Source organism: Myotis daubentonii, chromosome X (genome assembly GCF_963259705.1).
Source record: "Myotis daubentonii chromosome X, mMyoDau2.1, whole genome shotgun sequence".
NCBI lineage: Eukaryota > Metazoa > Chordata > Mammalia > Chiroptera > Vespertilionidae > Myotis > Myotis daubentonii.
This window is the reverse complement of record NC_081861.1, coordinates 51398817-51414269: the sequence shown is the minus strand read 5'-3', so window position 1 is coordinate 51414269 and position 15453 is coordinate 51398817. Positions and strand designations below refer to the sequence as shown.

Genomic DNA, 15453 nt, shown 5'->3' with positions numbered 1-15453 from the left:
AGGAACCCCTGGCCTTCCTGGATCAAAAGGTATTACGGGTCCTCCTGGGAACCCTGGACTTCCAGGAGAACCTGGTCCTATAGGTAAGCATAAAAAAGGGGTTTGATATTCTGTAAAACTAAGCCTCATGTTCATTTTGGGAAAGTCAAGTCATTTCAGGGAGCTGTGAACATTTTCAAGACAAGGAAATGGTGATCATTCACTTAGCACTGTTTGTTAGGTACAAAGTAAACAACTCAATAAAAATTACATTAAATTGCCCAGCCAGTGTTGCTCAGTGGTTGAGCATCGACCCATGTACCAAGAGGTCACTGGTTTTATTCCAGGCATGCAGGAGGCAGCCTATTGATGTTCTATTTTTCTCTCCCTCTCTCTTCTTTTCTCTCTAAATCAACTATAAATATTTTTTAAATTACATAAAATTGTTGTCATAGGACCTTATTTTTCAGGCTCACTTTTTTCCAGGGAGAGTTATTTCAAGTATCCTATAACAGATAGAAAATCTGATTTGTTTTTACAATGACAAGGAGTAATGCTTTTATTTGTTTACTAAATTATAAAGCAAATCACTTTCCTTGGCCCAATATAAGGCCTATAATGTGCCCTAGCCCCACACCTTATTTTCTTGGATAGTCTAAAACTAGATGAAAATGAGAAACTGAAACATTTTGGGTAGTGAATAAATGATAAAACTATTTCTTATTCACATTACTTACCCTTTATTTTTTAGGCTTCTTTTTCATAATATTTTATAAATTTAAAGGAGTATTTCAGAGGTTCTTTTGTTTTTTGGATTGAATTATTTAAAGCTAGTATGGAAAAAAATTGGGAATATGGAAGAAAAGGGGAATTGGGAAAATAGATGTAACCTTCCCAGTATGTTATTTAGGTGGTGGAGGTCGTCCTGGGCCACCAGGGCCTCCAGGTGAAAAAGGCAAACCAGGTCAAGATGGTATTCCTGGACCAGCTGGACAGAAGGGTGAACCAGGTACTGTATTTCTCATTGTTTTTAATTTTCTAATTTCCCCCTTTTGTTTACCATAACTTTTGCCTTTGTTTTTTACCCACAATGAAATTATATCTTCTTTATTACCCTCTAAGCTACCACAAGTTCCCATTCTAATTATATTCCATTCTATCCTGAGAATGTGACCTCACATTTATCCATCAGCTTGTTTCTCTCTTATGAAAAACATAACTTTTCTTGCCGCATTTTTTGTGTCAAGAAGCTACCCAACTTTTAACAAGTTCTTTGAATGAGCTCATTTTATTATGCAATCTATGTTCCATTTATATGAATATATATATATATATTTATATATATTTATATATATTTATATGAATATATATATATATATTCACAAATAGAATATATGTATATATAATTTTCTGATGTTGGGATTATAGTTCTGTTGGAAATAAACTTCTGCATGGTTTATATAATATACATTGTAGCAGTTAATAAAAACCTAAATAATTAGAAGATAATCTGTTTTGTTTCAGTTATTATTATCTCTTAGAGAGTTGTTGGTTTATCCTCTGACAGGCCAACCAGGCGTTGGAATCCCAGGACCCCCTGGACTCCCAGGACTTTCTGGTAAACTTTAATAAAACATGCTAAATAAGTCCATAAATAGAGAATATTCTATAGTACATTTATTATTCCATCTCTACAATTTATTGTTATAAAATGTGCAAAAAAACCCCAGAAAACTCAAAGCTAGAGTTACATCTTAAACCAGTTCTTAACAATTTAGTATGAGGATTTGTACTATAGAAAAATGTGTTCTTAAGGAAATTTACGTGTAGATATCTTTTCATTAACTTCATAAATAAATGCTGAGGAAATGATAAAGAAAGCAAACTTGTAGGAAGAGGTAGATTTCACTAAGTTTTTAAAAGAGTTTTAAACACTCTCTTACCCCCATGGAAACAAAACCAAGTTAATATAAGGAAACTGTAGAAATACATTCTAATAATAAAAATGTCACTGGAAAACTCCATGTTAATATACATTTTGCATTTTGTATGAGTATGTGTGCACACACATCTACCTTCACTCACATGTTTTTACTCTCATTGTAAGCACCAAGTAGTTAACTGAGTGATTGAATGTGTGTACAGATATATATATATCAACACTAATAAAAGAGAAAAATGTTAATTGGCGTACGACGATACCCTTTTCATTGACTAATCAGGGCTATATGCAAATTAACTGCCAACTAAGATTGGCAGTTAACTGCCAACTAAGATTGGCAGTTAACTGCCAACAAGATGGCGGTTAATTTGCATATGTAGGCACAATGCAGGGAGGCGAAAGGGAAAGCAGGAAGAAGCCCCCTGCCACTGACAGTGATCAGAAACCCAGGGGGGAGCTAAGAGCTGGGGGGCAGGGCCCTGCCCCCCAGCCATGATCGGAGAATCAGGCGCCTTTTCCGCCCTGGCCAGTGATAGCAGGAAGTAGGGGTGGAGCCAGTGATGGGAACTGGGCACAGTCGAAGCTGGCACTCCCAGGAGTTAGGGGCCCCTTGCCTGGGCCTAAAACGAAGCCCATGATCGCGGGGCCACTGCAGCTGTGGGTCCCTGCTGCCCGGGCCGGACGCCTAGGCCAGAGGCATCCTGCAGGGGCAGGGACGGAGCCCGTGCGATCGCGGCGCCCCCCCGCTGCCACTGCAGGTCCCCGCTGCCCGGGCCGGACGCCTTGGCCAGAGGCGTCAGGCCTGGGCAAGGGGCCAATCCTGCAATTGGAGGGTGATGGGGGTCAATGCCTGAGGGCTCCCAGTATGTGAGTGGGGGCAGGCTGGGCTGAGGGACACTCCCCCCGCCCCCCCACACACACCCAGGGCACAAATTTCGTGCACCGGGCCCCTAGTATATATATATTCTCAAATGACCATTTCCTATTTTTATGGAGACATTTTTAAAACCACAGACATCTCCTAGAAATTCCAAGATCCTTCCAATGATCTCAACATAAAAGTTATGACTTTAATGTGCCACTGATATGTTGCTCTCTGTCATGTTGGTGGTATAGAAAAAATGTTGAGCACAGTTTGTCTAGATTGTGATTTTTAAATATTGGATAGATTGGTCTTTGTGGGCACATAGATACCATTGAAGATCTGTATCTTCCTAGAGTCTCAAACTTAGTCTCAAAACATTTGTTTTAGAAATTCGTCCAGCCATCTCTAACCTATTCTTGCAGATACTTTATACTTTTCTATTTATTTATATTTTTTTCCTCACAGCTACTGGTCATATGATCATTGTTTTATGTCCTAATTCAAAGGGTATCTTTAAGGATGCAAGCTATTATTGTTTTTCTATTGCTATGCGTACTCTAGTAAACACTTCTGATAATAGATAAGTATATTTAATAGGATGAATGGGATTTTTAGATGTGTTGGGGATTTGGGGAGAGATAGAAATAAACCTAGTATATTCTATTACTTGTTCTAATAAATGCGAATAGCTTTAGCCTTATAGGCAAGCCTAATATTCAATATCATTTAATGTGTTCTCTAATGTCATTTTGCTTTCGTAGGTCAAAAGGGTGATGGAGGATTACCTGGCATTCCAGGAAACCCTGGCCTTCCAGGTCCAAAGGGTGAACCAGGCTATCCCGGTTTCCCTGGTGTGCAGGGTCCCCCAGGCCCTCCTGGTTCTCCAGGTCCAGCTCTACAGGGCCCTAAAGGCAACCCTGGGCTCCAAGGTCCACCTGGGAGACCAGGTATGTACATGAGTAGTAGGGGAATGGTCTATTTATTAGTCCATTTATTTCATTTTGCTGGCAAGTTATTCAGTCTTTAGGACATTAGAATCTATAATTGAAGAACTTCTTATAAGTAAATAGTTTGGTTTATACTTTGCTTCATCCATTTTTGTGGCATATAATATTTTTTTCAGTAATGCCTTTCATAATTTTCTTAAAGTTGAACTAAAACAAACCCATGTAGAGGAAAAAGGAAATAGTGATTTTTTAGTATTTGTATTAAATGTAAAGCTATACTGATAACCTGCCAGCAAAATGCCATCTGCATTTTTAATGTGAGCTTCTCAGCATGTCATCACAGAAATCATTTTAGTGATCACTCAGTAGATGCTTGTGGTCCATACCAAAGTGTTGCTATGGTTCTGTCATATGATCAGCAAATGTCACCAAACACAATAAAAATTTTTTATCTTCTCTATGAACTAGGCAATCCAATTTTTCTTCAACATCACAGCATGATTAAATTGAATAGTGATCTCTTCATACCAGCTTCATGTCTATACTTCATTTATCGTCTGTTAACTGCTCTAGTAGTCTCAATTTTGCATCAAATGTTCACTTTTCATTTTGTGTCTGTGCTGTGTCATTTCATTTTACTAAGTTTGGAAATGCTCATTTTCATCCTGAATTAATGTTGCTGAGCCAAATCACTGGTGATAGATTATTAACAGATATTTGAGACTTGATATGCAATTTTTATATTTCTGGTAATCAAAAACTTGGCTTTCATTGATTTAAAAGATATGAGAAATCTAAGGAAAAATTTTGTCTTTTTTTTCTCTTAAAGTCTTGACTCCTTTTGACTATATTTAAAAGTGAAAATTTTCATTTAAGTTACCATAAACTCTGAAGTAATTGGAGCTACCTTAAATAAAATATGCTCTAAAAATATAAATTTATTAGGATCATATACTTTGTTCAGAGGATACTTTTATTTTTTTATCCCAGATTTATGGAAATACAATTGACATATAACATTATGTAACTTTAAGGTGTTCAATGTAATAAATCCATATGGGTATATAACTCAAAATGATTACCATAAGTTATTTAACACATCTATCACCTCACAAAAAAATTGTAATTATGTGAAGATCATTTTCAAAACCAGTTTTTATCTGATTTGATTTGGATGTTTGTAGAGGGTGTTATTTAAAGCTTTACCTTAATTTTCTATTGAAGAAAACCAGTGACACTCCCTCAGCCATGTTAACTCTCTTGCATGTAACGTAAAGTATTGACACAACACCCTGATGGTTATGCATGCAATAACTCAATAAACCAAGCTATTTCCTGTTTTATATTTTAATCAGCACTGTGGTTATTGTTCTTATTAGTAATGGAGCTCATTGTTGAGCATTACTTTGAAATATATCAACATAAAGACATTAGTCACAAAAGCTTTTTTTAAAAATACTATTTCTAAAGAAATAATAATGAGAGTAGTTGAATGAAGCACACCTGATGAGTGTTTGTGACTTTTTGAATTCTTATAAACTACAAACTAAAATTGAGCTTTAAACCCAAATTTTCTCAGAATTGATTATTTTTGTCTGAGCTTATAGTAATGATTATTTAAAAAATGTTTTTTGGCCTTTCAAAATATGTCACATGTTCTGTTTTCATTTATTGGTGATAATTTGGTTTATTTACAGATGCATGAAAATGAACTTTCAGAATATTTTTTATTTGAATTAAAATTTAACTTGAAAGAAGTTAGTATAATGCTTTAGTTTCTTGATATCTCTAACAATGTTGATATTTTTCCTTTCATAATGATGATCTTGGGCCTTGGTGAACTTTGATCCCTATCCAGGTCCTACAGGTTAGCTCCTAAACTCTAAAGTAGTAACTGCATGAAGTTTGAAACTTTTAAAATATTTATGTATATACTTATATGCATATCTATATCTTTATCTGTATCTATATCTAAATCTATATATCTATACCTATATCTATATCTATATCTATATCTATATCTATATCTATCTATACATATCTGCAGATCATGTCTTCAAGTGTCTAAATATATTTTAAGAGTGTATATGCCAATTCAGTTCTTACATGTTTATCTATCTCTGAAAGGAGTCAGGAAAGTGCAGTTGTTTATGTCTATTGGCAGAACCCAAACTTACTTGATTAAATAACTAATTTAACATTTTAAAATGCATATAATTGTTTCATTTTAGTTGAAAATGTGTAGTACACAAAAGTATATTTTATAATATTTTACCTTTAACCTTTAGAATAGAGTGTATTTCTAACTTTTGCCTTATATCTATTAATGCAAATGAAATTGAACTCTCCTTCAAAAAGGCATTCTTTTTAAAACAATAATATGCATCCTGCAAATATGCAGTTCTTGGTTTGCCATACCTCTTGTAATTTTTCAAATGATCCCATCTTCATTTTTGAGGTTGTAACGAAGTTCTAAATTCTACTATTATGAAAATGAATTACTAGGCACAGAGTAAAAATTAAATGAATTCAACCTGCACAGATTAGAAGCCTCTTAATCTTATTTTCACCATACACATACACATATACACAGTACACATCAAAGAACAGTTACCAAGTGCTGTCCAATGAACCATTGCTGATTCATAGTGAAGGACGCTCACCTAATCAGGAATAAAAAGCACACAAAAAAATATTGGAGTGTGGTCATTACTTTCATGATAAGTAATCCTTTAAAAAGTTTCTAAGAGTGAACTAAAAGGAGAAAAAGTGTCCTCCCAAGCTCTGTTTATTGGGGATGGTAGGAAATTCTGGCTTCTTATTATTTTAAAATCATAAATGTTAAAGTTGTTTTTTAGGAAGCCAACTATCTCTATTTGAATTGATTCTCTAGTTTAGTATTCTGCCCCTAAAATTTTTATTGTTATAGAACCATATAATATTCTATCTGGAAGGGACCTAACTTTTACATTTGTCAAAAAGATATTATTCACCAGTCACTTGTTAGTGATGGGAAGACATATTTTATTCAAAACTATTGCAACAGGGGAGAGAGACTGTTAAAACTTACCTCAGCAGTCCTAGCTGGTTTGGCTCGGTGAATAGAGCATTGGCCTGCAGACTGAGGGGTCCCAAGTTTGATTCTAGTCAAGGGCACATGCCCAGGTTGTGGCTGGATCCCCAGTAGGGGGCATGCAGGAAGCAACCAATTAATCATTCTCTCTCATCATTGATGTTTATATCTCTCCCTCTCCCTCTCTGAAAATCAATAAATATATATTTAACACACACACACACACACACACACACACACACATACACACACACACACACGCCTCAACAGACCAAGGACAGGGGCAACGATGAGGCCTAGTTGAGAAGAGGGCTCATAGAAGTTTAGTCAATCAAGTGGTCTTTGTTATATATGAGAAAACAGAGATCCAAAGAGGTTAAGAAGCTTGCTTAAGGTCATAGCTGGGAATCTGACTTAGGGCTCCCCAATGCTCAGTTTAGTCTCTATTCTACTAATAACACATATCATCCTTCCACAAAGGTAGTTGTATGGCATGACGCTTATGATCTGGTCTCTTTTTCTAGTATAAACATAAGTGGTGGAGCAAAACTGCTCAGTCATTTTAGGAGACTTTGACATAGCAGACTGAACCCTGCCTCCACTTTTTTGTTTACTATTACTTCATGATCCCCATCAACCCCTACCAATTGGTTTGTTATTCCTAAATGGATGTCACCAAAATATTAAGGCAGGTGCCTGCTATTTAAATATCACCAAGATAAAGAGAAGACTAGGGTATACTTTGAAATAATTTTGAGTACTTCTCTGTCTGACTTGCATAAAAATCTGCTGCCTTGATCACATCCAAGCTTTACTATCAGCTAGAAGAAAATTGCTTTCTTGTGAATCATTAGAATATTTTCAAAGAAAAAAAGCAGCCTCATTACTTTAAAACTTTTTTACCCAATGTACTATAAATTACATAGTTATTGTAACCTGGTATCTGCAATGTTCTGTTTGCAACAGTTGAATAACGCAACTTTAAATGGAGGCTGGATTTAAAATTTGCCAATCAATTCACCAGTTTATCTTACTTATTATGAATTATTACAGTACTTCATTTTTTAAAAAAATTTTGCTTTGTTTTTCAGTTAAGCTTTGTTAGGTCATTGATAAGTAAGGGATTGAGAGCCTCATGTAGAAAATTGATTTGGCATACAACTCATTAAAATGTTACCTTTTATGTACTAACATCTTAGAAGTTTTGCTATGATATGATCTGAAGTTTCCCTTGGTATTTACTCAGACCAAAATACTATATATTTCAATGATATATTTTTCTAAGAGTTTTTATTAATGGTTCTTCTATACCAAGCACATGTATAAAATGCCTTTACTCAAATTTTGAATTATCTTAGGCAGGTATTCTAACTTATTTAACTAATCGTTTAGCCAGACTTTGCTCAAAACATTGTCTTGCTGTGTATGGTGTAGAAACCATTTAATCAAAATCTGGTTTTTAGCCTTCTGAATTTCAAATTATAAAGTGCTTTAAAAGTTTTATTTTTAGGCAGCAATGGTAACATTTTATATTTATATGACATGTTACCATTTATATCATATAATGTGCTTTTACTATAAGCTCCTAGAGGGCAGAGTTTGGGTCTGGCTACTCTTTGTGTTCCCTGTAGCACCTTGCATATGGCAGATACCAGGTCGATATGTTAAAAATAGAATCTTTAAAACAACTCTGCAAGGGAGATTAGGGCAGATATTACTATTTCCATGATGTGGATGAGAAGACAACTTAGAGAAATTAAATTGCCCCAAATCCCATCATTTAAGTGGCAGAGCGAAGAATAAATTTCATGTCTTCTAATTCCTAGGATTCAGTGCTTTAGCACAATTTATTTTCCCTGCTTACCTCAGTGTCTATAAATCATAGCAGGACTTGTAAGAAAAGTAAATTGTTTATAGTCAATTAACATTAACCAAGAATGGCCCTATCTGTTGCCTTTTTATCTTTTTATTTAATGATTCTTCTTTTAATAGTTAATAGCTTGATTTAATATGTCTATTGAATAATAATAAAGGAAATGTGGTATTTTCTATAGTTTTGAGTGGGATATTGCATGACAATATATTTAAAAGTGTCTATTCACTGATGATCTTCACATATTTTAAAAATTTGACTCTTTATTTTCAAGTTCAATGCTGAGCAAATATATATTGGCTTTTTCTCTTTGAGTAACTTATAACAAATAATAATGCAAAGAAGAAAGCCTCTTGATGAATTATGAAAAAAGATCAGAATGTGGCTCATCGAATGATTTTCAAAAAAGATAAACACAAGCATAGCTGGTAATGGCCATTGTATACAAGTGTTTTAATCTGTATATTTAGTTGCCTATGATCTTTGTATTTTAGTCTGATGAGGCCTTTAAATTAATTCTATCTCCTTGGGCCAATCTGAATATATCAAGAAATTTGCACCTTGTGTTTTTACTAAAATTGCAGAAACCAAGATAAACATTTATCCAAAGTATCCTTTTGTGAAAGGAATGAAAAGTTATCAGTGAAATGGTACTATTTTGCTAACTTTAATGTTTTGAAATGCTAACTTTTGGAAAGCCACAGTAGCAGTGTTAACATGATGTTTTGAGTAGAATTTTCCATTTTGGGGATTAATAAAAACTAGCATCTTATTTTCTTGAATAATCTCTATTTGAAAATGTCTGGATCTCTATACTTCAGTATGGTTCTGTTTGTATACTGAATACACTGTGGAAATAATAAATGCTGGCAAAGAGGAGTATTGTTTAACTTGTGCTATAATGTGAACCACTTCTAACTCAATCTTATTTTGTACTGTGTGATGTCTGATACTGCTAACATCGATCTTTGGGCTTTGGTGAACTCTGATCTTCCCAGGTTTTCAAGGTTAGACTCTTCACTGGTCAATTCTTTTTTTTTTAATGCTTTGCATGTATGATAAGAAAAATTCACTTTTTTGCTGTAATTCATAAGTCATTGAAGATTGCTATTATGCTCAAATACTACCTGCTATGGTATTTAACATTTTGATGAAGGTAATGTGACTTGTTTATAGTCAAGTTTCAAATGACTTTAGGTCTTTGTGGTTTCAAGTATTTATATTTATAAAAGGCAATCTGTACATAAAACATGTTTAATTTTAAATGGAAATACACTTATTTTTATCTTTAAGACTACATTAAGATATTTAGGGAAGCAGCCCATTTATAATCTCTGTACATTGATTTTATTTTCTTAAATTTTTGTTGCCTGAGATTGACCCGTGTTTTCATTACTATTTACAGTAAGAGGAGAGGGTAACTGTTGATTGCTGTTAAAAATAAAATGTATATGCCCCTTGTGTCATTAGCAAATCATTAAATTAAATTAAATTTGAGGGACTCGAGAGCAACAGGTCTGAATTAGTAGCAAATAAATTTCCCAACATTTAGTTTTAATTGCAAAAAGAGCATTGCCCATAACAAGTATAGTCCTTTTCAAATGATAACAATGTTCTGATTACTTTTCAGACTGGGGAAGAAGGTCATAAAAGACTCATTTTTCCCTATCTTAATCTTACCTTGTAGTTGTTAGACTGATTCACAAATTGTTTATTTTTATCTTAATAAAAACTAATTTTATACCTGATTTCTAGACCAAACTATATATTATAGATGAAAACAATTTTGCTTAGAAAGTCCTATGTAGGGAGTTTAGACTCAATGGTTGTTTATGTTTGTTTGTTTGTTTAAGTGTAAAGCACTCTAACCCTTTCTTTATGTTTGGGAAGGGAATTTCTGAGTGTGTCTGTCTGGTTGCCTAGCTAGGGTGACTATATGATTTAAAATGTTAAAAGATAAAACAATTATTGTATTGTTGTGGACCTTGTTCCTATCTCATGTACCAGATAGTGTTATAGTGTGAAAACACATATAAATAGCTGAATGATTTAAAATGAGTTCATATTTTAAAGATATAATTATAGTAATAATAATAATAATTTTAAAAATTCTTACATAATTCTTACTCTGTGCCAGGCACTGTGTTAAGTAATTTATATGTATTATCTTATTTAATCCTTGGAATATCATGATAAAGTATGCTGTTCCTACTATAAAGTAAGAATTTCCATTTTTTAAAATTAAATTTATTGGGGTGCCGTTGGTTAATAAGAATATATAGGTTTCAAGTATACATTTCTATGCTACATAATCTCCATATAACATTGTGTGCTCACCACCCAAAGTCAAATCATCTTCTGTAACCATATATTTGGCCCCCTTTACCCTTTACACCCTCTATTCCCTTCCCTCTGGTAATCAGCATAGTGTTGTCTGTGTCTATGAGTTTCAGTTTTATATCTCACATATGAGTGAAATCATATGGTTCTTAAAGTTTTCTGACTAACTTACTTTGCTAGCTTAATATGTTCAAGGTTCATCCATAAAGAAGATTTGATACATATATATATATAAAATAATTTCCATTTTAAATAAAATTATGGCCAAGGAGATTAATAAACTCATTAAGATCAAACAGCTAATGATTAATGGAGCTGGGATTCAAACCCAGCAATCTAGCTTCAAAGTCCAGCATTTTTAATCTAGATGCCATGCTGCCTTGTTAGCATGTAGCCATTGATTCTGGGTCTTACGAGTATAGGAAAGAGAAGTAAGGTCCAAATTTTATTTCCAATAAAAAATGACCCTTTTTAAAAGACGGCAACTAGATTTATGTTGTTTATCACTTAGTAGTGTATACATATGTTGAATTACAATGTTGTACACCTGAAACTTATGTAATATTGTATGCCAATTTTACCTCAATCAAAAGGATAACACTTTGTCCAAATGTAAGCATGTACATGATACTTCCTACATATCTTCATTTTTTTGTTGAAACTAATGAAAAACTAAAATTACTAGAGGGGAGAGAAGGTATAAGTGCTAACTACTGGCTGTTTATTATTTAGGGCTTTATAATTATTTTCTTAATGCAGGACTACTTAATCTCAGCCACTGCTTAGCACTCTACAAGCAAGTATCAGCTATTTCCCACTCTGTGATGAAAAATGTTTCTATTGATAACATCTCCTTGGTTGCTTTATTTAGAAAGGGAAGTTAAAACATAAAGAAAAGAGCTTAGCAAAATTCCATTTTTAATTATTTTATTTATTCACAAGAAATATGCAGCATTCTCATTTTTCTTCAGAAACATTTAAAATGTAAAGAATATGAAAACATTGTTAAAATAAATTGAAAGGTACTATGTTGATAATTAATTTCTGACACTTTAAAATATTCCCGTGTATTAAGCTTGTCACTAAAATGAAATTGAAAAGTTTGCTTAAATAACTATCTTAATTGCATAGTAATAAAAGTTGAATAAAAGTAATTGCCTATGAGTAAAGCAATTTGATTTTAACCACATTGAGACAGGTAACTGGAATCCCTAATTGCCCTATGGCAGTGATTCTGAAAGAGTGGTTCAGAAGAACCAACAATTGTAGCTATAGGGCACTTGTTTTTGTACAGGGAACTTGCTAGAATGCAAATTCTTGGACTCTTGCTAGAATCCAAAACTTTTGGGATGATCCCAGGAATCTGTTTTAACAATCCTTCCTAGAGATTCTGATGCATGTTTCAATTTGTGAACAGTGCCCCATGTGGTGTCTGTTTCCTTTGACTTAAATCAAACAAGAATTATAGAAGTAATTTTATTATAATGTTCTGAGTTCTTTCTTTAGATATGAGTGTACTGTATTTAATATATAATAAAATGCAAATTAAAACTGTCTGCAAACCAGTGTTAATAATAAAAATAGCCTGGCCCAATTTACATTAGAGAGTCAGCATAAGCCTATATATTTTAATACTAGAGGCCCAGCATGAACAAAATCCTGTGCTAGTAACTTGCTTCGGCTTGCCTCAACTGGCTGCCCTGCCCATTGCCACTAGTGGCTCGCTGCCCCACCCTCCGCTGCTCATAGCTCTCTGCCACTCTTGGCCCTCCACTGCTTGTAGCTCTCCCCCGCTAGTAGCTCACACCCCGCCCTACCCGCAGCAAGAGCCTCTGCTGGTTTTGTCGTTATGGTGTTATGGCCATGGGCCTTTTATAATATAGATAGTCTGGATTTTATCTGCAAACTAATATGATTTAGATGGCTGATGTTTTAAAAGCCTAACTTTTATACAATGCTGACATGTGATCATTGTTGTGAATTATCAAGGTCTACCAGGTCCAGAAGGTCCCCCTGGTCTCCCTGGAAATGGGGGTATTAAAGGAGAGAGAGGAAACCCAGGTCAACCTGGGCAACCTGGTTTACCTGGTTTGAAAGGAGATCAAGGACCACCAGGGCTCCAGGTAAGAAATAAGAGTAGATATTTGATGAGAAAGGGATGTGAGTGGTTGCAATGATAATTCCAAGGTGCATTATTTTAATTAGCATTTACTGGTCAAGCCTCTATGCATGGTTCAGTGGTGAATTACAAAGAAAGAAAAAGGCATGTTGTTTTTTACTTTTATTTTTTATTTTTTTTATTGCTTTAAGTATTACAAAGGGTATTACATATGTGTCCTCCCCCCCCCCCGCCCTTGACAATCCCCTGGCCTCCCCTATCCCCCAGTGTCTTATGTCCATTGGTTATGCTTATATGCATGCATACAAGTCCTTCGGTTGATCTCTTGCCTCCCTCCTGCCTGCCCCCCAACCCTCCCCGGCCTTCCCACTGCAGTTTGACAATCTGTTTGAGGCAGCTCTGCCTCTGTATCTATGATTGTTCAAAAGTTTATAATGGTCTCTTATCCATGAATGAGTGAGATCACGTGGTATTTTTCCTTCATTGACTGGCTTATATCTTCTTCCAACTAAAGGGACTTTGCCACCTAATAGATAAAGTGTCCTTCAAAAGATTCTTTACCTGGAGTATTTGGTATGTATAGTACTTACAAGTAGATTTAGGAAACCTGCATTTCAGTGAAAACAAATTTATAAAAGGAGACATATATATTGGAGCATTGAATGTAGAGGATTACACTCAGAACAGTGAAAGCAAATTTATAAAAGGAGACATATATATTGGAGCATTGCATGTAGAAGATTACACTCATAGAGAAGTAATTATGGTGAGTTGGGGTATTTTAGACTATGAAATTAGGTAGTTTTAGGGTCAAATTTTCACTCCACTGCATACTTTTGCATTGTGTATATGGGAAAGGCAGATATATACTTTGGGTTTCTCTCCTTACCTGCAAAAAGAAGAGAGTAATAGCATATTCCCACATCCGCACTCATGTTTTCCACCTTGGTTTAAGTCAGTGGTTCTCAACCTTCCTAATGCCGCGACCCTTTAATACAGTTCCTCATGTTGTGGTGACCCCCAACCATAAAATTATTTTCGTTGCTACTTCATAACTGTAATTTTGCTACTGTTATGAATCGTAATGTAAATATCTGATATGCAGGATGTATTTTCATTGTTACAAATTGAACATAATTAAAGCATAGTGATTAATCACAAAAACAATATGTAATTATATATGTGTTTTCTGATGGTCTTAGGCGACCCCTGTGAAAGGGTCGTTCGACCCCCAAAGGGGTCACAACCCACAGGTTGGCGACCCACAGGTTGAGAACCACTGGTTTAAGTGATCCAAAAAGTCACTTGCTTTTTTATGGATCCTCAAAGTTTCAATTCATTCTGGAGGATTGTTGTCAGATTTGGCAGCCAACACAGTCTGGATTCTGTCTTTTAATTATGGAGCTGCTTTATATAGCAGGGGGAAAAAACATCTGAAGAAGTGACTTTTAAAGCTTTCCAATAACTAACCTATTTTTCTGATGGCATCACTATTTTCCTGTACACCTAGACTTAAAATTTTAGTTATCCCAATATTCATTCTCTATTCACTCTCTATTCAATTCTTACCTCATTCATTAACCATGTATTTCCAGTTCACGTCATTATGCCTGATTCAAGACTGCCTGATACCAATATTTTATAAATCTAGTATTGTCAAGTTCTATTCATTTTCTTTTGTGAAAATTAGTTCTTGCATTTGTACTTTTCCTAAGTTTTTATTTGGAAATAATGTGAAACTTATAAAATGCAAGAATGGTGAAAACCTCCCATGAACCAACTGTTAACGTTTTTCCCCATTTACTTTCTGTATGTATGTTATATGTTGTGAATAAGTTGTATCTATCATGACCCTTTACCACTAAATACTTCAGGGCATAACATTTCTAAGATTAAAGAATTTTAATATAACCTCACTATAGTTATCAACTTTAGGAAATTAAATATCCATACAATGCTTATATTTCTACATTACATATTCCAATTGTGTCAAGTGATGAAGTAATGCCCTTTATAGCATTTTACCCTCCAATATAGGATCCAGACCAAATCATGCATTGCATTTAACTCTCATATCTCTTAATTATCCCTTAATCTCAAACAATTTCTAAACCTATTTTTTTCTTTCCTGATCTTGACATTTTTGGAGAAATATAGCCCCTTCTTATGTTTTTAAAATTAGAATTTTCCTTCTTTTGTTTGCTGTTTCTTCAAGTTTTGCATCCCCAGCTGGAATACTACATGAGTGGTTTTGTGTATTTCTCAGATATGGAGACTAAAGATGTTCATTTGATCCTCCTTGGTGATCTTAATTT

General features: G+C 34.4%; 1 protein-coding gene across 1 annotated transcript in view; it reads left to right on the top strand.

Moving 5' to 3' along the window:
• The window catches only part of COL4A5 (collagen type IV alpha 5 chain), a 337925-nt gene that overhangs the window by 282261 nt on the left and 40211 nt on the right, over positions 1-15453 (top strand). Inside the window, exons 38-42 of the mRNA XM_059680111.1 lie at positions 3-83; positions 890-988; positions 1547-1597; positions 3548-3733; positions 13009-13142. Coding sequence (XP_059536094.1) covers positions 3-83; positions 890-988; positions 1547-1597; positions 3548-3733; positions 13009-13142 — 551 coding nt within the window. The remainder of the gene's footprint in view (positions 1-2; positions 84-889; positions 989-1546; positions 1598-3547; positions 3734-13008; positions 13143-15453) is intronic.